The sequence below is a fragment of the Spermophilus citellus genome, assembly GCF_964194105.1.
Source record: "Spermophilus citellus genome assembly, chromosome: 8".
Classification (NCBI taxonomy): domain Eukaryota; kingdom Metazoa; phylum Chordata; class Mammalia; order Rodentia; family Sciuridae; genus Spermophilus; species Spermophilus citellus.
In genome coordinates, this window is record NC_138189.1 from 126242195 (window position 1) to 126260547 (window position 18353).

General features: G+C 42.3%; 1 protein-coding gene and 1 pseudogene across 4 annotated transcripts in view; one reads left to right on the top strand and one right to left on the bottom strand.

Annotated features, from left to right (window-relative positions):
• Window positions 1-12577: 12577 nt before the first annotated feature.
• Window positions 12578-12959, bottom strand: LOC308654729 (annotated as a pseudogene). The gene has a single exon. The product of its transcript is annotated as an uncharacterized misc_RNA (transcript).
• The window catches only part of DCHS2 (dachsous cadherin-related 2), a 258106-nt gene continuing 252517 nt past the window's right edge, over window positions 12765-18353 (top strand). For 2 of the 3 annotated variants that reach the window (XR_014023253.1, XM_081303667.1), the window contains exon 1: window positions 13007-14961. Coding sequence is in view for 2 of the 3 variants with exons in the window: in XM_081303667.1 (XP_081159793.1) it covers window positions 13042-14961 (1920 nt within the window). In the remaining variant the exon portion in view is untranslated. Of the gene's footprint in view, window positions 14962-18353 lie in introns of all 3 variants that reach the window. The other variant, XM_081303666.1, reaches the window with a different exon arrangement.

Genomic DNA, 18353 nt, shown 5'->3' on the forward strand with positions numbered 1-18353 from the left:
AAAAAAAGAAAGAAAAAGAAAAGAAAGAAAAGAGAATTCATGAAATTATCATGGTGATTATCCAATAACATAGAAAGCAATTATTTTCTCTTCTACTCTGAAACATTATTTGTTTATTGTTTTATGTCTCTGTTTCAAGACCAAGTTTATATACATTTAGATATTTTATCTTGGGAACAGCTTTCAAGTTTGATCAGACATGCTTTCTAGATTTAATAATGAGATTTTCAGATTTTCCTTCTATTCAATTATTCATTTAGAAATGTATTTTTATTTCAAAAATTACTCATCATAACTTAAAAAATAAGTTATCTCTAAAGAAAACATTATAAAATCTGATGAAATGTAACTTCCTTTTGTATCTCTCTTTAACTATTGGATCTTTACTCTGTCAATGTAATAATCCAAGAATTAAGCATACAACTTCTTAAAATTAACTAGATTTGAGTCTCTAAGATCTTATTAGTCCAAATAATGACTCTGGAAGGTTCTAGAACTTCAGTCCAAATTGGCAATGATAACTCCCTCTGACATGCATTCTTAATGTTCCAGCTGCTCCTAATTCCTCTCAGTTTCATAAATCAACACCCTATTTCTCTTCAGGCTGCTAAATCTATATATAAATATTAAAATTCCCCTTTAAAATCTTTACTTGGAATTCTGGATGTGTTTCATCTATGAGTATTTGATTGAAGCAGTCTAAATTCTGGTTCTGGATAGTTTGGGCAGGTAAATTTGTCTTGGCCTCAAGATTGGCATTTTCCTGTGGTACTTCTGACTTCAAGCAAATACTTGGCATAGGTAAAGAATTCCTTAGTATCTCCCAGCCTCTGTCTGTCTCCAATGTCTACTTTCTAGCATCCTTTTTTTTTTATACCTGCTTTCCAAGACCATGTCCATTCACACAAAGCAAAGGTTTACCACAAAATTTAATGGCATTTAAAAACAAAGCTACAAAATAGTTTAGCTATACAGGTAAAGGCTTCTACAACCATGTGAGTTATACATACCAGCTTAATATCTTAAACCCTTGAATTATGATGCTGTCTTAATTCTAAATGCAGCAGGGTGGGCTCTGCTTCTTTTTTAAAAAAAATCTTCAATTTTTTAAAATCAAAGTGTCAGGAGACACTCATTTACATTATAGTTTATGGACTTGTTACATTTTAGCAGCAAGAACAAAGTCATTTCGATAGATGGCAACTTAACAATAATTGCTCTTTTCAAAATGGAAGGGAAATTAGCCAGCCTGGTGGATCAGCCTATTTAGGCAATATGTCTCCATATGTCAGCCCGCTGCTCTTGGCACCACCTGCTTGAGTCCCCATCAGGGACACAGCCCGATGAGATCACTACAGCAAGCTATAGATCTTGGGCAAGTTAACGGGTTCACTTTTGCTTGGTAATGAGGAGAGTGTCTCTGGAAAAATAGGAAATTGGAATCTGTCACCTCTCAGCAAACTGATGAGTGATTGCTATTGTTTTGCATCTCTGTAGGGTTAGCACAGTTTATTAGCTATTCCTCAGCCTTGAGAGTTTAGTGTCACTCCTATTTTACAGGCAAGATTCTGTGAAGTGTGTTGTACAGCATAATAGTCCAAAACAAAAGTGATAGCAGCTTTCCTGCAAGTCTTAGGACCCTAGCTTCATCTGCCTTGAGCGGTTTTAGCATTGGGGAGAGGAAGGTGATGTTCAAGGTGACATTGTCAAGGAGCGGAAATCAAAATGCCGGAAGTGACTGAACATGCTTTCTCCCTTAGGAGTCCTTCTAGTTCTCCAAATCCTGAAATCAAAACTCACCAACACCAATGCTAATGTGGCAAAAAGAGTATGGAAACACTTTCAATGTTTATGATTTTGTTTCGGAGGACAAGTTTGTGGTCTATAATTAATAATTGTGGAGACAGAAGGAATCAGAATTATCTTAGAAGAACCATTTTTTTTAAATTAAATGAACCTGCTGGAGGGAGGTTCCAAGTTGTTAGTCATTGCTTCATTCTATTAAAAAAGACTTTGGAGGAAATAATGTTTCTCTTGAGGAAAAACTATAAAATCAAAGAGTTGGAAAAGACCTTAAAGATATTCAGTTACAAGCTATCATTTTATTTGAAGTTACCAGGTAATAATGAAGAAACGGTTAGTACTAAAATAGGAAGCAAATACTTTTAGTGAAAAATGATACAACTGAAGTTTTAAAATTCTAGATCATGGTCACTTTATGGGTCTTGTTCATCATTTTAAAAAAAATACCCATGAGGGGCTGGGGCTGTGGCTCAGTGGTAGAGCACTTGCCTGGCATGTGTGAGGCACTGGGTTCGATTCTCAGCACCACATATAAATAAATAAAATAAAGGTCTATTGACAACTTAAAAAAATGTTTAAAACAAACACACAAACAATGAAAGGGCCACAGGTGTCACTCAGAGGTTGAGTGCTTACCTAGCATGTGCAAAACCCTGGGTTGGATTCTCAGCACAAACTAAAAGAAAAAGAGAGAGAGAAAAATTAACAAAATTAGGAAATTTCAGAATATATCAACATTGCAAGGATAAGTAGGTTATCATTGAACAGGTTTTTTTTTTTTTTGTGTGTGTGTGTGTTGTATGTGTATAATATCTATTTCTTGCAGCAGCTCACAAAAGCTTGGAAACCACTGCATTTCCATTTGACTATGAGTAGATGAAACAGATTCTTTGTGTGTACATGTAGCAGATTCCCTACCTCTTGGGCCAGTGACCTCCACTGAACAGATTTCATGGCCCATTATATAACACTTAGGTTTGTTTCCCCAGTCAGGATTTATTTCTCTCCACAATATAACCAGAACACCATTTTCCGGCTGTTGGGCCAAACACTTTGCTTTAAAAGTAACCTTTGTGTCCTCAACTCTCTTTTCCAAAGACTTCATTCTCTCCCTTGGATCAATCTGTGGCTGTCTCTCAATTATGCTCAAATTTACATCTGAACAATTTTAATAATCATGATCAGACTTTATTTACACAGTCTTTCTTTTGCCTTTTAAGCTGAAGTGTCTATTTTGTTGCAGACATTTTTCTAGAAAGACTTTTACAAAACAATAAAACTTCGGAGAATGCATTTAAATCAAAGAAGAATTTCATCTTGACATTGTAAGAAACACATTCTCTGAAGTGAATCTGCCCAATTTCCCAGCTGGAACTGATCCCTTGGGATGCTGTCGGCTGGAAACAAAATCAGTGCTTGGATAATTCCGCCTCTGTTCCGTGAGATCCTGTGTTTAGGAGAGAATGGTACCAGTGTGGGCAAAATATGCAGTCTGAAGAATGTAGATAGAGGAATAACTGGCTAGGCACTACCGGCTGTGCATGTGTTTCCTATGGCTGGTGTAGCAAATTATCACACACTTAGTGACTTCAAACAACACAATTTAATATTTCCTGTTTTATAGGTAAGTCCAACGTGACTCTCACTGGGCTAAAATCTAGGTATTGGCAGGGCTGTGTTCCTTTGGAAGCTCTGGAGGAGAATTCATTTCCTTGATTTTGCCAGCTCTTGGAAGCTTCCTGGATTCTTTGGATCATGACTCCTTCACTCTGACTTCTGCTTCCAATGTCCCATCTCCTCTACTCTGACTCTCCTGCCCTCCTCTTGACCTTCCAAGGACTTGTGTGATTACACCAGAGCCATTCGGACAATCTCCCCATCTCAAGTTCCTTAACTTCATTACATCTGCAACTTCTCTTTTGGATAAAGTGATGTATTCACAGGTTCCAAGGATGAGGATGTGGACTAGGAATGTCTGCATGGGATGTGTCTGGAAGTAAAGGAGAGCAAAAGTGAATAATCCATCAGATCGGATTCCCTTGCTTAGTGAATATGAGTTTTGTGCTGGTGGGTTTTTTTTTTTTGGGGGGGGTATCAGGGATTGAACCCAGGGTCACTTAACCACGTGATCCACAACCCCAGTCCTTTTTATTTTATTTTTTTGACACAGGGTCTCACTGAGTTACTTAAGGTCTTGCTAAATTACAAAGGCTGGCTTTGAACTTGGGTTCCTCCTGCCTCAGTCTCCAAGCTGCTGGGATTACAGCCATGCACCACTGCACCTGGCCTGCTGGTGATATTCTTGCAGAAGAAGGGCTGAGTTACCAGAGTCATTCACTCTAGGCATCTACCAAGCTGGAAAAAAGGCATCTGTGGCCACTCTGCAGCCATGTACGGCTCTGCCTTGTTCCTCTTGAGCTGCACAATGAGTGATTGCATCTCTGATTGCTGGTGGTTACTCTCTAGCATTTAACATTCATCTGTGCCCCCTGAAGGTCTTTATCATGTGAGTATTTTAAGAATCTCTTCTAAACTCCATTTTAAAAAATAGCTGTTATTTTAAGCTTCCCTCTTATGCCTGGATTAGAGAGGAGGGCTTAAAGGAAGGAAGAACAGTGAATAAAGCCCACAGGTGAAGCAGGGCGAACTGGGGATAAGAATGCGTTAGAAGAAAGGTTAGAAATCTTCAAAGAAGATCTTGATGATAAAGCACATAGCAAAAATGTAGAAGCAGCATTTATAAATAAAGGGTCAGGGATAAAAGACCATGAAGGCAAAGGAAAAAAATACATACATTTGCAGATACAGGAAACTGTTTGAAGACAAGCTCCTGCAGATGCAGTCAAGTTACTTGCTGTGGATACCCTGGAGCCGGAGCTCAGTCTGATGGTTAAAACACAGTGCACTGTGTTCAGAATGGAGATCAGTGACCGTGGGATTCAGGCCTTGCTTTCCTGAATGACTGGGGTATATTAATTGAATGTGTCTTACCAGGCCAAAAGCTTCTGAAATTTCATTCCTCTCCCCCACACCCTCTCTCTCTGAGATACAAATAGTTATGGGAAATAAAGCATTGGCAGTCAACAGAGGAAAGTGGAGGAGCACCTCTCCAAGGATGGCAGTCTAGTCTCCTAGGATAAAGTCCACGGATGTAAAGTCTCCCTGGAACCCAAGCCCTCAGGATTCCAGGGCTCTCTGAGTCAGTTTGTAGTTTCTCAAAGCATAGGTTCTCTCCTCAGGTTTATCTTGACTGTCATTTAAAAACATCTTCAAAGATATTATGTGTGGATTCACTCCTTATGCCCCAAAATGGGTAAATCTTAAATCCAATGATTCATTAATTCATGACAATATCTGTCTAATTTTCAGGTTAGTGTCAGGGCCAATAGTGGTATCTTAGAATCATGGATCACTAAAAAAAATTATTTGGAAAATGTCATGAAAATATTCTATTAGATACAGAATAAATGTGTATCAAAAGAAGATGAAAGTTCTGAAAATGCAAATTGTCACAATAGAGAACATCAAGTGGATTCAGAAAAACTTGGAATATTCCTATAGGGATTATGCTACTGTGCTGTTCATCTTACTAAAGGAAAACAAGACTGACTTCGTTTTGCAGATTTCTTTCCATGTACATGCTATTGGACCTAGGAAATCAGGGTAGAGACACTCAGATCTCGTGTGATCCAGGAAAATTTGAGGAGCAGCATTGCCAGATCCACGTATGTTCCATAAGAAAAATAGCCAAGATAGTGACATAACCAAAAATCTATGACAGAAGTTTTCCAACAAATGTCTGTGTACTGAAGGGGTTTCTCATAGATAGTATCTGTACCCGGTACGTCTCCATCTGTGCGTGTTAATCATGAACTGTGCTTGAATCCAGAAGGATCTATTTATTTCCAAAATAACTGTGCCTTGATCAAATAGGATTCATGTGTGCGTGTTGTACTGAGCAGACACACTGGGCCGGATGTGGCTCTTTTCCCTGACTGCCTTGATTCAATGGGATCCAGGCATTTTCCAACTGAACAGCTGTGGCTTGGGAAGAATCCAGGTGTTTTTCTCACTGAATATTTGTGGGATTGGCAGGGTCCTGGGTATTTCCTTTGCTTTCTCTTGCCTGGAATTATTATAACATATATTATGTACATATATTTCAATGAACTTTGCTCTGTCCCAGGAAACAGATAAGCTTCCTTGACTTCGAATAGAGAATAATAATACCTAAAACATTACAAGCAGGATTAAATGCAATTTACTTTGTAATTTTTCTTTGTTTATCATTTTTGCTAACTCCATCCTTTATGCTGCCCTGTACACAAATATTCTAAAAATCCCTTTGTATGAAAGCAAAGTAGAAGGTATTGCCTTTTCAGAATGAAGGTGTCACACCTGTTCTGACATCCACTTGTTAAGAACCTGTTGGACTTGGCTTTGATTTCTGATTGAAGAACGCAGCCTCCAGAGGTTTGGCATAGACCCTGTCAGAAAATGACGTGTGGTTTTGGTTTCCACATCTCATACAATATATAGGAAAATTGGAAAGAGTTCAGAGAACAGAAACAAAATGATTAAAGGGTTGGGGAAATAAGGAGCTGGGATTATTTCATCTAAAGAAAAGTGTTCAGGGAAAGCATGATGGGGCACGTGCCAAAGGCAGAGTTAGGAAGCCAAATCTTAGTGGTTATATGGTTGAGCAGGTTTGATAGGCCCTTGTAGACCATCCTAGGTCTGGTGGAGGGAGTGGGGAGAAGTTGGCCTGCCTGAAGGATTATTGGGTAGGAGAAGGGAGTCTGGAGAAATTCAGGCAGGTATTACTGTAGCTAGGAATTCTATCTCACACCTACTTATACTCCAATCTTCAAAAACAGAGTCAACTTCTGTAGAGAAGTTAGTCAAGGTACTATGGGGTTACGACCTGATAAACCCATCATAAATTGCAAAAATCATAGGTCAAAATGCAAACACCATAGTTTAGCCTAGACTAGCTCAAACATACTCAGAACACTTACATTCCCCTACAGTTGGGCAGATGCATTTAACATGGAGTTGACTTTATGATGAAGTATTTATTGATTATATATCATATAATTTATTGAATGCCTGTATCCAAAAACCACTGGCAACACAAGACACTATAGAAATAGGTTGTTTGCTCTCATGATCATATCCTGATGGTACATCACTAGTCCAGGAAAAGATCAAACAACTTAATGAGGCCCTCAGCGATTTAGTGAGACCCTGTCTCTAAATAAAATATAAAAAGGGTAGGGATATGACTGAGTGATTAAGTGCCTCTGGGTTCAATCCCTGGTACAAAAAAAAAAAAAAAGAAAAGAAAAGAAAAAAGAAAAAAAAAGAAAGAAAGGGGGAAAGAAAGAGAGAGAAAAGGAGAAGATTGACCATTTTCCCTCCCTCTTTCCAGAGGAGAAAAACTGTGTGTCTATATCTGTATCTAATTCTGTGTAAAATTTAATTACATTCTGTTGAGTGGGAAAATTTAGAATGAGTATGTGGAATTGGTTCTCAACAGAAAGAAAAACAAGAAAGTGTTGTCTTTTGGATGACTGAGAGTCAAAGGTAGGGAGGTGAATTTGATTGGTGAACTTGATTGCCTCTGAAGATGTCTGTGATGGCACTGTGGATGTGGCTCAGTGGTAGAGTGTTTGTATGACATCTAAGATTCTGATTTTAAGAAATTAAGAACATAAAATATATGTGGGTATTAAGTGCAGGTATAATATTAAATACTAAATCCTCTCCACTTCTTAATAAACTCTGTGTTAGAAGTCACCAGAGAAATACAAATTATTCTATCATATATACTATCATATATACTATTTTATACTTAAGTAATTTACTCATACAATTTTGGGGATTCACGAAATAAAATCTATAGGACAGTGTTATACTTGGGATCCGAAAGTGTTATAATTGGAATCCTCAAAGGCCTATGTATTGAATACTTGGTCCCCAGGGTGGCACTATTGGGAGGTGGGAAAACCTTTGAGATAGGGCTTTATGGGAGATCTTCAAGGACATTGTGGACAAGTCTTTGAAGGAGATCCTGTGACTCTAGTTATTTCTTCTTCCTCCCTTTTGCTTCCCAGCCATAAGGTCAAACATTTTCTTCTGTCATGTGCTCCCTGAATGATGTGCTGTCTTGCTCAAAGCAATGGGGTCAACTAGTCATAAACTGAAACCTCTAAAACTGTGAGCCAAATATACCTTTTCTCAGGCATTTTGTTATAGTGATAGAAAGCTCACAAGCAGTTAGGCACACTGGATACTCAGGCAGAATTTCTATGTTATAGTCTAGAAGCAGAATATTTTCTTTTGCAAGAAATCTCCATTTTTGTTTTTAAGACCTTCAACTGATTAATGATGCCCACCCACATTATGGAGGACAATCTCCTTGACATTAAGTATACTGGTTGCAGATGTTAATGCCATCTAAAAATATATCATCACAGTAATATCTAGACTGGTATTTGTCTGAACTGCTGGGTACTATTGCCTAGACAACCTGACACATAAAATGTAACCTTCACAAACTCTCAACACTCTTTGGGTCAAATTTTTCCAGAAAGATAACATGTGAGCTCAAAGGTAAGAGGGGTCCCCACTATACAGCACCCTTCCTAATCCTCAGGGGTCTCCCTCTGGGGAGAAGATGAGAATAAACTCTTTGTGTTTCACAGGATTCTCCTCACTTGCTTTTGAATATAATTTCTAGATAGTTGATTTCTTTTTTTGGTGGGGTGGAGGGTACTGGGGATTGAACTCAGGAGCACTCGACCATTGAGCCACATGCCCAGCCCTACTTCGTATTTTATTTAGAGACAGGGTCTCACTGAGTTGCTTAGCACCTAGCTTTTGATGAGGCTGGCTTTGAACTTGCCATCCTCCTGCTTCAGCCTCCAGAGTCCCTGGGATTACAGGCATGTGCCCCTGTGCCTGGATAAATAGTTGATTTCTTTTTGTTGCACTCCACTTCCTGTAGCTCTTCTCCTGTGCTTCCCCACTAATCCCACAAATGTCCTATCTATCAGAGCTCCTCTTCCTGCAATTCTCCCAAGTTTTTCCCCAATTTATTATATCACTTTAGAATTCTGAAGACAACCAGCTTAAAGAAAATCACAGAGATGATGAATGACCAGTGGAAGGGGAAAAAAAATGACCAGTGAAAACTATGGACACTGAATCAAACTTTCTTTCTTTCTTTCTTTCTTTCTTTCTTTCTTTCTTTCTTTCTTTCTTTCTTTCTTTCTTTCTTTCTTTCTTTCTTTCATTTTTTAGGTGTAGATGGACACAACACAATGACTTTTATTTTTATGTGGTGCTGAGGATCGAACCCCCGTCCCGCCTGTGCTAGGCAAGCGCTCTACCACTGAGCCACAATCCCAGCCCCAGAAGCAAAACTTTCTAGGTTAAAGTTCCATTTTATCACTTACTACCTATGTGACTTTGGTCATGTTACTTCCCATGTCCCTGAACCTCAGCTTCCTTATCTGCAAGATGGGGGATAATAGTTATAGGGGAGATGAGGTACTTTCAATGCTGCTTTGAGTGTTTAGTAACTTGTCAGTTGACTCTTACAAATCTGAGCACTATCTACATTCTTTTTTTTTTTAAGAGAGATTGGAGAGAGAGAGAGAGAGAGAAATTTTTAATATTTATTTTTCAGTTTTTTGGTGGACACAACATCTTTATTTTACTTTTATGTGGTGCTGAGGATTGAACCCAGTGCCCGGCGCATGCCAGGTGAGCTTGTTACTGCTTGAGCCACACCCCCAGCCCCTATCTACATTCTAAGAGAAAATTATTTTTGAGAGACTTCTGTATCACTAAAATCATATAACAACAAGGGAAAAATCTGCCCTGAGCCTTTCTGTCTACGAGTTTCTGTTCATGATTCCTGCTTCATATGCTCTGCAGGCTTAAAAGTGAGAATTTGATATTACTGAGAATCCCATAATAATTTACCCCTAAAACATTTTCACCACACCAACAAAAGAAAGCAAGAGCAATAATATTTACTGGATGTTTTCATTGCCAATCCACATGCACAGTTTCATTTAGGGCTCACAATATACTTGTAAATTAAATAAATCATTCCCAATTTAAAGAAGGAAATAGAAGCTTGATAAGATTTAAGTTACTGGTTCCAAATTATAGCACATAATGATGGTTTCCATTACGTGGTGGTGCTTTCTTCAAAAGGGTCAGACCTTGACCTATTTCTTGTAGGCTGCTGGTGCCTGTATTTCCAAAATTTATTTTTCACACATTTGAGAAATGCATTTATTTGTTTTGCTATACAACATAAAGTTATCAATTCTAGGATATTACTCAGGACATTCAATGAAGGGTATTGTAAAGTGAGCAGGAAACCTTAAATGGCACACTAGTATTACAAAGCTAAAGAACCAATGGAAAAACAGATGTTTGAAACACCTGACTTTCCATTTGTTTCTAAACTAAACCACTATTTACAAAGAATGTGTCAGGGAAAGACAGAGAAAAAAATCCTGCTTTTCTTTTATGTTTAAGCAATATTTGAAAATAGTACAGTTTATACACTAAGTTGAAAAGCTCAAAGATAAGTTCAAGAAACCACATAGGATGATTAAAGTGAAAAGGTCACAAAGATAGAATTCACAGTTAATTCTTAGTTATGGCTTCAAATTGCTACTTTAACAGACACATTCGTCCACATATCATTGGTTCAACCAACTGTCATCTAATACATATTTAACGAACAGAGACCTAATATGTGCTAAAGTATTGTTCCAGGTGCTGGGATAAAGCAGTGTTTCAAGTACATAGAGAGGGTAAGATTGTAATACTCTAATAAATAGATGAATAAAACAAGGTGATTTTAGGAACTGATAGACTCTGAATAAAATAGGATGTGAGGCTATATAGTTTATGGAGGAGGGGCTCCTTGAAGTAGGGTGATCAGAACAGAACCCTCTAAACATTTGGCATCTGAGTTGAGACCTGAGTGGAAAAAAAAATCCAGATCTTTGCAAAGGAGAAAAAAAAATAACTAGGGAAAGAAAGCTTTAACAATTCAAAGATATCAAGATCACACAGAAGGCAGTATTGCTACTCTAGAGAGATGGTGTGGAAGGAGTACAGCAAGGTGGGTACAGTCTCATAACTTAGGAAGGAATTATAAGCCAAATTATAAACCAAATATAATGGAATTATATTGCAAGTTCTTAACTGGAGGTAAGATGACTTGAGGTACCTTCGATTTAGATGCTTGGTGGAGAACTACTTTAAAGGGGCCAGAGTGGAGGTAGGAAGGATTCCTCACTCACAGTGAGATGGCAGAGGATGAGGAGAAAGAAGACCCCAAAGCTTCATACCAAAATTAATAGGTATGGAGATTTCATTGGTAAAAGGAAGCTGAACTTATTTTAATAATGTCTTCACTTACATGCAACATAACTGCTAGAATGTAAATTGTTTTACTATTTTGTCAGAAGTAAAGAAGATGGCATGGCTGTGGATTAACAATGTATATATGCCACTGAATATAAAAAGGTAATTTACTGGTGCTATAATGAGCCACTATGCAAAACTTTTGGTCCTCCGTAAAGGACAGAACAGTATCTAGGTAAATAATTCTTCCCTCTGGCTGAAATGCAAAATTGCAGAAACCATTCGCTAAATATGGTCGGCCATTTTTAAGAGGACAGAGACTTCTTCCTGGGAGCATACTTTATTAGAGGCCATTTATCAATTTCAACCGATTATTATGGATAACTGAAAGGCAGCCTGAGACGATGGAGATTGACTGGCATTTACTTCTCTCAGCCAGGAGCTGGTTTTGAAAGTGGTTTCAGTAAGTGGCCTTCCCTGCAAACTTCCTTGCTTAGGGGTAGTGGAGGAGGTGGGGAGGCCTCAGCCACCGGTCTTTCTGCCCATTAATCAGCGTCATAAGACGTCCTGCGTGTATTATGATGGCGCTGAATACATAAACAAGATTCACAAACCGAATCCATTGTCATTCCTGGTGGCAGAGGGGAGTGACAAGACGCTCACAAGTCGCGGCATAATAAAGCGTGGTTCACACCATGTGTGTCACATATTTGTGGGGTTTTCTCGAAGGTTTTTCAAGTTCCTCCTTCCCCCCCTTTGCAGTCATCCTGGATCCAGCTGTGCATCGGACTTTGACTCCATCTGTCCTTCTGCTGGGGATGAGTCTTTCCTGCCAAACGGAGAATACAAGTTTGGCGCCCTAAAGTGATTATAATCCCCACCTTTGCTCATCCGGAGCCAGGCATCAGGCCTGATGGAGGGACAGTCAAGACGACAGAAGGGAGAGGCGAGAAGAAGATGCTCGCTTCACCTCTCCACACCCACAGCACTTGGCACGCAAAACCTCGGCAGACACCCCGTCTGCGTGTCCCCCACCCGCCGGTCCCACTGTGCAAATCTCCTGGTTCTTTCCCACGTCATCCTCCTCGGTCCTGCTGCAGAGCCTCGGCTCGCAGGTTGGAGTTCGCCCTCTTGAGCGCCGCGTCACGCGCTGGAAGGGGAGTGAGGCGGCAGAAGCCGGATCCAAGGGGGAGCTGCGTGGTCCTTCGCGTCCTGAGACGCTGCGAGGAGCGACCGCCCCCGGAGCAGCCAACAGGGCCGCAGCCGGCCCGCCCCTCCCTCCTTCCCTCTCTCCCCGCGCCCTCACTCCCGGCCTCCCCGCCCTTACTCCACCCCCTTCCCAGCCCGATCCCCATCCTCTCGGTGCGTGCGCGCTTTAAATAAATTCCTCCTTTTTGGCAAAGGAAATAATGCACCTGACTTTACCAGGGGGAAACAACCAGCCGAGCAGAACAAGGAACAGATGTAAAATGAATAAAAGGAGAGAGAAAAAGAGATGAGACTCGTTTAAAGAAATCCAGGGGCTGAAGAGGTGGCTGCAGCGGCAGAACCAGCTACAGCTTTCCCATCTGTGTGTGCTGCGGGCAGAGGACGTTTGCACCAGTTGCTGATGTAACCCCGGGAACTCCTGGGTCTGTTGGTTTGTTTGCGAAAGTGTTTTCTTCTTTAGCTCAGACACTGAAAGAAGCTCCTGGATTTTTCCGCGATCCCGCCACAAGCTGGCAGTTATCCGGTGCCTTCTCAAGGAGGTCGCGGAGAATGAGCCCTTCTGGGAGAAAGATGGGAGAAGGGCGTCAGCAGCTTCCTCCGCTCGGCTGGAGGAGAGGGTCACCCCGAGGGATGCCGGGCGGTGGCAGCCGCGCCAGGGCGCAGCGCTCCCTGTTCGGCCTCTTGGTGCACGCGTGGTTGTGGGCTTCCTCGGGCTCATCTGCCCAGGTATTTAACCTCAGCCTTTCCGTGGACGAGGGGCTTCCGCCGGACACACTGGTCGGTGACATTCGGGCCGGGCTGCCAGCCGCGCAGCAGCAGGAGGGGGGCGGTTTCTTTCTGTCAGAGGACTCTGATGACTCTCCGCTGCTGGACGACTTCCACGTGCACCCGGACACCGGCATTATCCGCACAGCCCGGTGCCTGGACCGCGAGCAGCGGGACCACTACAGCTTTGTGGCTGCCACTCTGCTGGGCGCTGTGGTGCAGGTGGAGATCCGAGTGAATGACGTGAATGACCACTCGCCCCGTTTTCCCCGGGACTTGTTGCAACTCAACGTGTCCGAGCTCAGCCCACCAGGTACTGCCATCCGCCTGCCAGGTGCCCACGACCCAGACGCCGGGTTGTTCAGCACACAGGGTTACACCTTGGTGCAATCTTCCGACTTGCCTAAGAACCCCGCAGGACCATTCTTCCAGTTACGCTATGGGACTCCGGGGCCACCACCGTCGCTGCCCCTTGAACCTCTAGACTTGGTGCTGCTGCGGCGCTTGGACCGCGAGGAGCTGGAGGCACACGAGCTGTTGATTGAAGCATGGGACGGTGGCATCCCACGGCGCACGGGTCGCCTGCGCGTGGAACTGCGCGTACTGGATGAGAACGACAACCCGCCAGTTTTTGAGCAGGGCGAGTACCGCGCGGTAGTACGGGAGGACGCCCAGCCGGGCGCTGAGGTGTGTCGTGTGCGCGCCACAGACCGAGACCTGGGACCTAATGGCCAAGTGCACTACAGCCTCCGCGCCCGGCAAGTGCCCGGGACCGGTGGAGGTAGCGAACCAGTAGGTGATGCGGCCTACTTCACTGTGGAGGAGCTGAGCGGCGTGGTGAGGGTGCGGAGACCTCTAGACCGCGAGACGCAGGCCTGGCACCAGCTGGTGGTCCAGGCTCGAGACGGAGGCGCAGAGCCTGAGATCGCCACAGTGCGCGTGTCCATCGCGGTACTGGACGTGAATGACAACCCACCCACTATTCACCTGTTGTTCCTTACTGAGGAAGGCGCGGCCCGTGTCTCTGAGGGTGCTGGACCTGGCGATTACGTGGCTCGCGTCTCCGTGTCCGATGCAGATGGTGAGCCTGAAAAGGAAGAGGATGCCACCAGGGAGCTTGGAGTGGGCTTTGGGGGAGGGAGCATCTCGCTGACCTTAGAGGGTGGGGAGGGAGCCTTCGCGCTGCAGTCAGGTGGACCTCCAGGAGTATTTTTCCTTTGCGTTGAGGGGCCCCTGGACAGGGAAAGCCGCGATCTGTATGAGTTGCTACTAGTGGCCACTGATGCGGGGTCTCCTCCGTTGAGCACGGTGGAGACTCTGCTGCTCTGGGTCGCTGACCTCAACGACCAGCCGCCTCGCTTCACTCAGGAGCATTACCAGGCCTCTGTATCCGAGGCTGCGGCCCCGGGCACTGCAGTAGTATGGGTCAGCGCCTCCGATGAGGATGAGGCTGGCACTAATCACTCCCTGCTGCGCTATGCGCTGGTCCAACTCTTGGCTCCCTGCAACCCAGAGGCCCTGCAGCCCAGCATAGAATGCGAGCCTTCATTCACCATAAATCCAGAAAGCGGTGTGATCAGCACTATACGAACTCTAGACCGTGAGACCCAGGAGACTGTAGAGCTGAGAGTGGTGGCCCAGGACCTTGGAGAGCCCCCACTCTCTGCTACCTGTCTGGTGACCATCACCGTGGATGACGTGAATGACAACGAGCCCATCTTCCGGAGGCAGGTGTATAATGTCACCCTTGCAGAGCATGCCCCAGTTGGACACTGCTTTCTGCAGGTGAGTGGACAATAGGCCTGCATCAACTTCAGGGTCCTGCGGGGGGAGGGGGCGGGGGGCGGATGGAGAGGGTGCGAGTCTGCCTAGGGAACCCTGATATGATTATATCCTGGCTCGGAAAACAGGGACCATAGGCTGTAGATCCCTCTCTACAGTGAGATGCATGTATGCCTTTTGATCACTGACTCTTTCTACCAGGGTCATGGCTGTATGATCTCTAAGGTCCTGACGGACATTTGAATCTTGATGGAAACCCAGTTTTCTTCATGTTTGTGTGCACCCACATCACTTTGGGAGAAACCACCCAATTCTAAGCCGTTTAGTATGCAATAGGCAGTGTTTCACATTTTTTGGAGCACCCTTTTATAGCATATCAAGGCTACTATAAATGAGTTTTTCAAATGATAAAGTGTATTATGTCTTTAAACACTGAAACTGTTTCGAGTAACCATCTCCACAGACTCCTTCCACATTTTCCTACCTTCTTTAGAAGCTTACAAAGTTTGTTGAAGACTCCAAGTTACCTTTTTAGTGTCCTTTGTGGGTTGAGAGTGCTTCAGGATGTTGAGACATCAATCATCCTTTATAAAAATGGGGCTGTATACATTGCTTTTTGATTTGGGTGTGTTATCCTTTGGAGTTCATCTGATCTGAACTTCATGGTTAGAATGGACTACTTTGCCCCATACTAGGCACCCCTCCCTGTTGCTTCCCATTTCCTATTTGTATTCCATTACCTAGTATGAGGTAACCAAATATTTAAGCTTGACTTATTTACTCCAAGACAACTTGAGTAAATAAATAGAGTCTGGGGAAGTTTTAGTTATCTCTCAGCCTGGAATGTTTTCAGACCTGGACTGCAACCTCTACTTTTTGGTTCTCAGGCAGGGTGAGGGTTGAGCTTTATAAATTATGCCTCAAATAATAATGTTTTGATAAGTGAGGTGCTAACATATTGTAAAAATCAGTTTCATAACTGCATCTATCTTTTTAATCCTTTGGGTATGTGGTTAAAAAAATCACCATCTCTTTTTCTAGTGTGATTGGACAGAGTTGCTAGGTTATTAAAAGGTGACTTGAAGACTAATTAATGCTTGCTGCTGAAGCAGATAAATCCACAAATATCAGTGATTAATACAATTAAAATGCATTTATCTCTCAAGAAGAATCCAATGTGATGTAGATTGGCTGCTTATCCTTCATTTAAGATGGAGCTATATCTGGGAATGACTTATATTATTTCCACCAATATGGAATTAACCAGAGCTCAGCCATGTGGTCTCAGGTCCTGCAAAGGAGGCCAAGACATGGAGAAGAGCCTAAGGACGCCCAGTGTCCAAGGACAGTTCTTGGATTTCTAGAAATGAAATCACAACAGGTGAAGGATTGAAATGATGTGATTTCCAAGATTTTTTTTCCATCTGTAAGCCTCTAGAGATCTGCGTCTGAAAATGGTACAACTTGGCTCCTTTGAAATAAAAGTAAGCTGGATGAATGAACTGTGATCTTCACGAGAACCTGTCTTTAGTGTCATTTCTAAAATTGTAAGGTCTGAGATGTCAGTTTATCCTATTATAGTAACTCGGTATGTGGTGGAATCCTTACGGTGAGATGAACTTGGCTTTAGTGGAGGGCTACATCTTCAACAATTTCACAAAACCTTGCCAGGTTGCCAAGCATTGCTGCTACAGACAGCATTAAATTGTGCTATTAGAATTTCTGGAAATTCCAGGAATCTAACCCTTCAAGAAATGCATAAATCCTCTTATTCACTGGGCTCTGGGGTCCCCTCCCCAGCAGCTGTGTGAACTTTCTGTGTTCCATTCCCCACCCTCCACCCCCCCCAGCAGACTCTGCCCCTGACTTCCAGGTGAGCTACACAATAGTGTTTTTATCTATCTCCTTATTCTCTCAATCTTTCTTTATACAAACTTAGCAAAAACTGACCTCCTCATTTGTCCCTCATGCTCTCTCCTTTCTTCCAAAGCTCTATTTAATGATATTATATAAATATTTTATAGCTGTGCATTTTTCCCTTGTTCTCTACCAATTCCTCCCCCCCTTTAGACCTCATGCCTACTTAAGTATCTTTTGTCAAAATCAAAGAAAAAACAAAATGAGAAACAACAAGGGAAATAAAAATTATCTCCTAGATGCCCTATAAGTCATCTAATTAAACAAACAAACAAATAAACAAATAAAAATAACCCTTTAACCTTTGAGGTGTCTTGGTGGTTATTCTGCATCCACAATCCTTGGGGTTTTTTTCACTTTTACTGCTGCTCCTGTTGCCAACACAGTGCAGACCACCCCTCCCCTCAACAAGTGCAGGTTGAATTCTTTTATATTCTCATGTCTAGATTGGAACTTTCCCAGGATTTTAAATATAAAGGAACACAGGAATTAAATGAAAGATCACCAGGCAATCTATATCACATGAGATTCTTCTTGAGAGAGAAATACATTTTGATAGTATTAGTCTCTGGTATTTATGGATTCATCTGCTTCAGCATTAATTAACCTTCAAACATTAATTAACCTTCAAAGCCACCTTTTAAACTCAGTGTCCAATCATGCTGGAGAAAGGGATGGAGGTTATTTTTACCCACCTACACAAAGGACTAAAAAAATAGATGGGGTCAGGAAAACTACTTTTACAGTATGGTATCACTTTACTTATCTAAAGGTTATTATTTGAAACATGATTCATCCAGAGTAAAAGAACCATTAGCAGTCTGGAATAGGTAATCTCTAGTCCCAAAGAGTTTTTATAACTTTTGCTATGATTTGGATAAGTTTCCTCAAAAGAATTGGTCCTCAGCTTTGCAGTATTGGGAGGTGGTGAAACTTTTAAGAGGTGGGACCTAGCGGGAGGTCTTTAGGTCCTTGGTGCTGTGACCTCAAAAGGGATGGTGGGATTCAGGTCTCTCCCTGACCTCACTTGCCTGACCTCACATCAGGTTTTCCTCTGCTATGCACTGTTACCATGAGGCGCTGCCATTGACCCAAAGCAACAAAACCAATTGGTCAAGAATGTAAACTGATCTCAAATAAAACTATTCGCTTAGTTTATGCTGATAGTATCAGTTGCTGGCAATGCAAGATAGTATGTGTTGCTCAGGTAGTTGGTATAGAAAAGGAAAGCTGACAAACACAATTTTGACAGGCACTAGCCTGGATCTCTTAATTCCTTTCTCCTTACCTGCTCCCATGTGGAAAGCCTCTTCACAACTCACATCTCAGGGGCTCCTTTCAATCTCTTGATGCTTTTATGGTCTAGACGGAGAGTGTTTCTACTCTGCAGACAATCAGGGGTTTCCTCAGTTATAATGTCTTGTCGGAAAGATTCCTCTTTCTTCAGATTACTGCTAAAATGGCTAACTTCAAGCTCT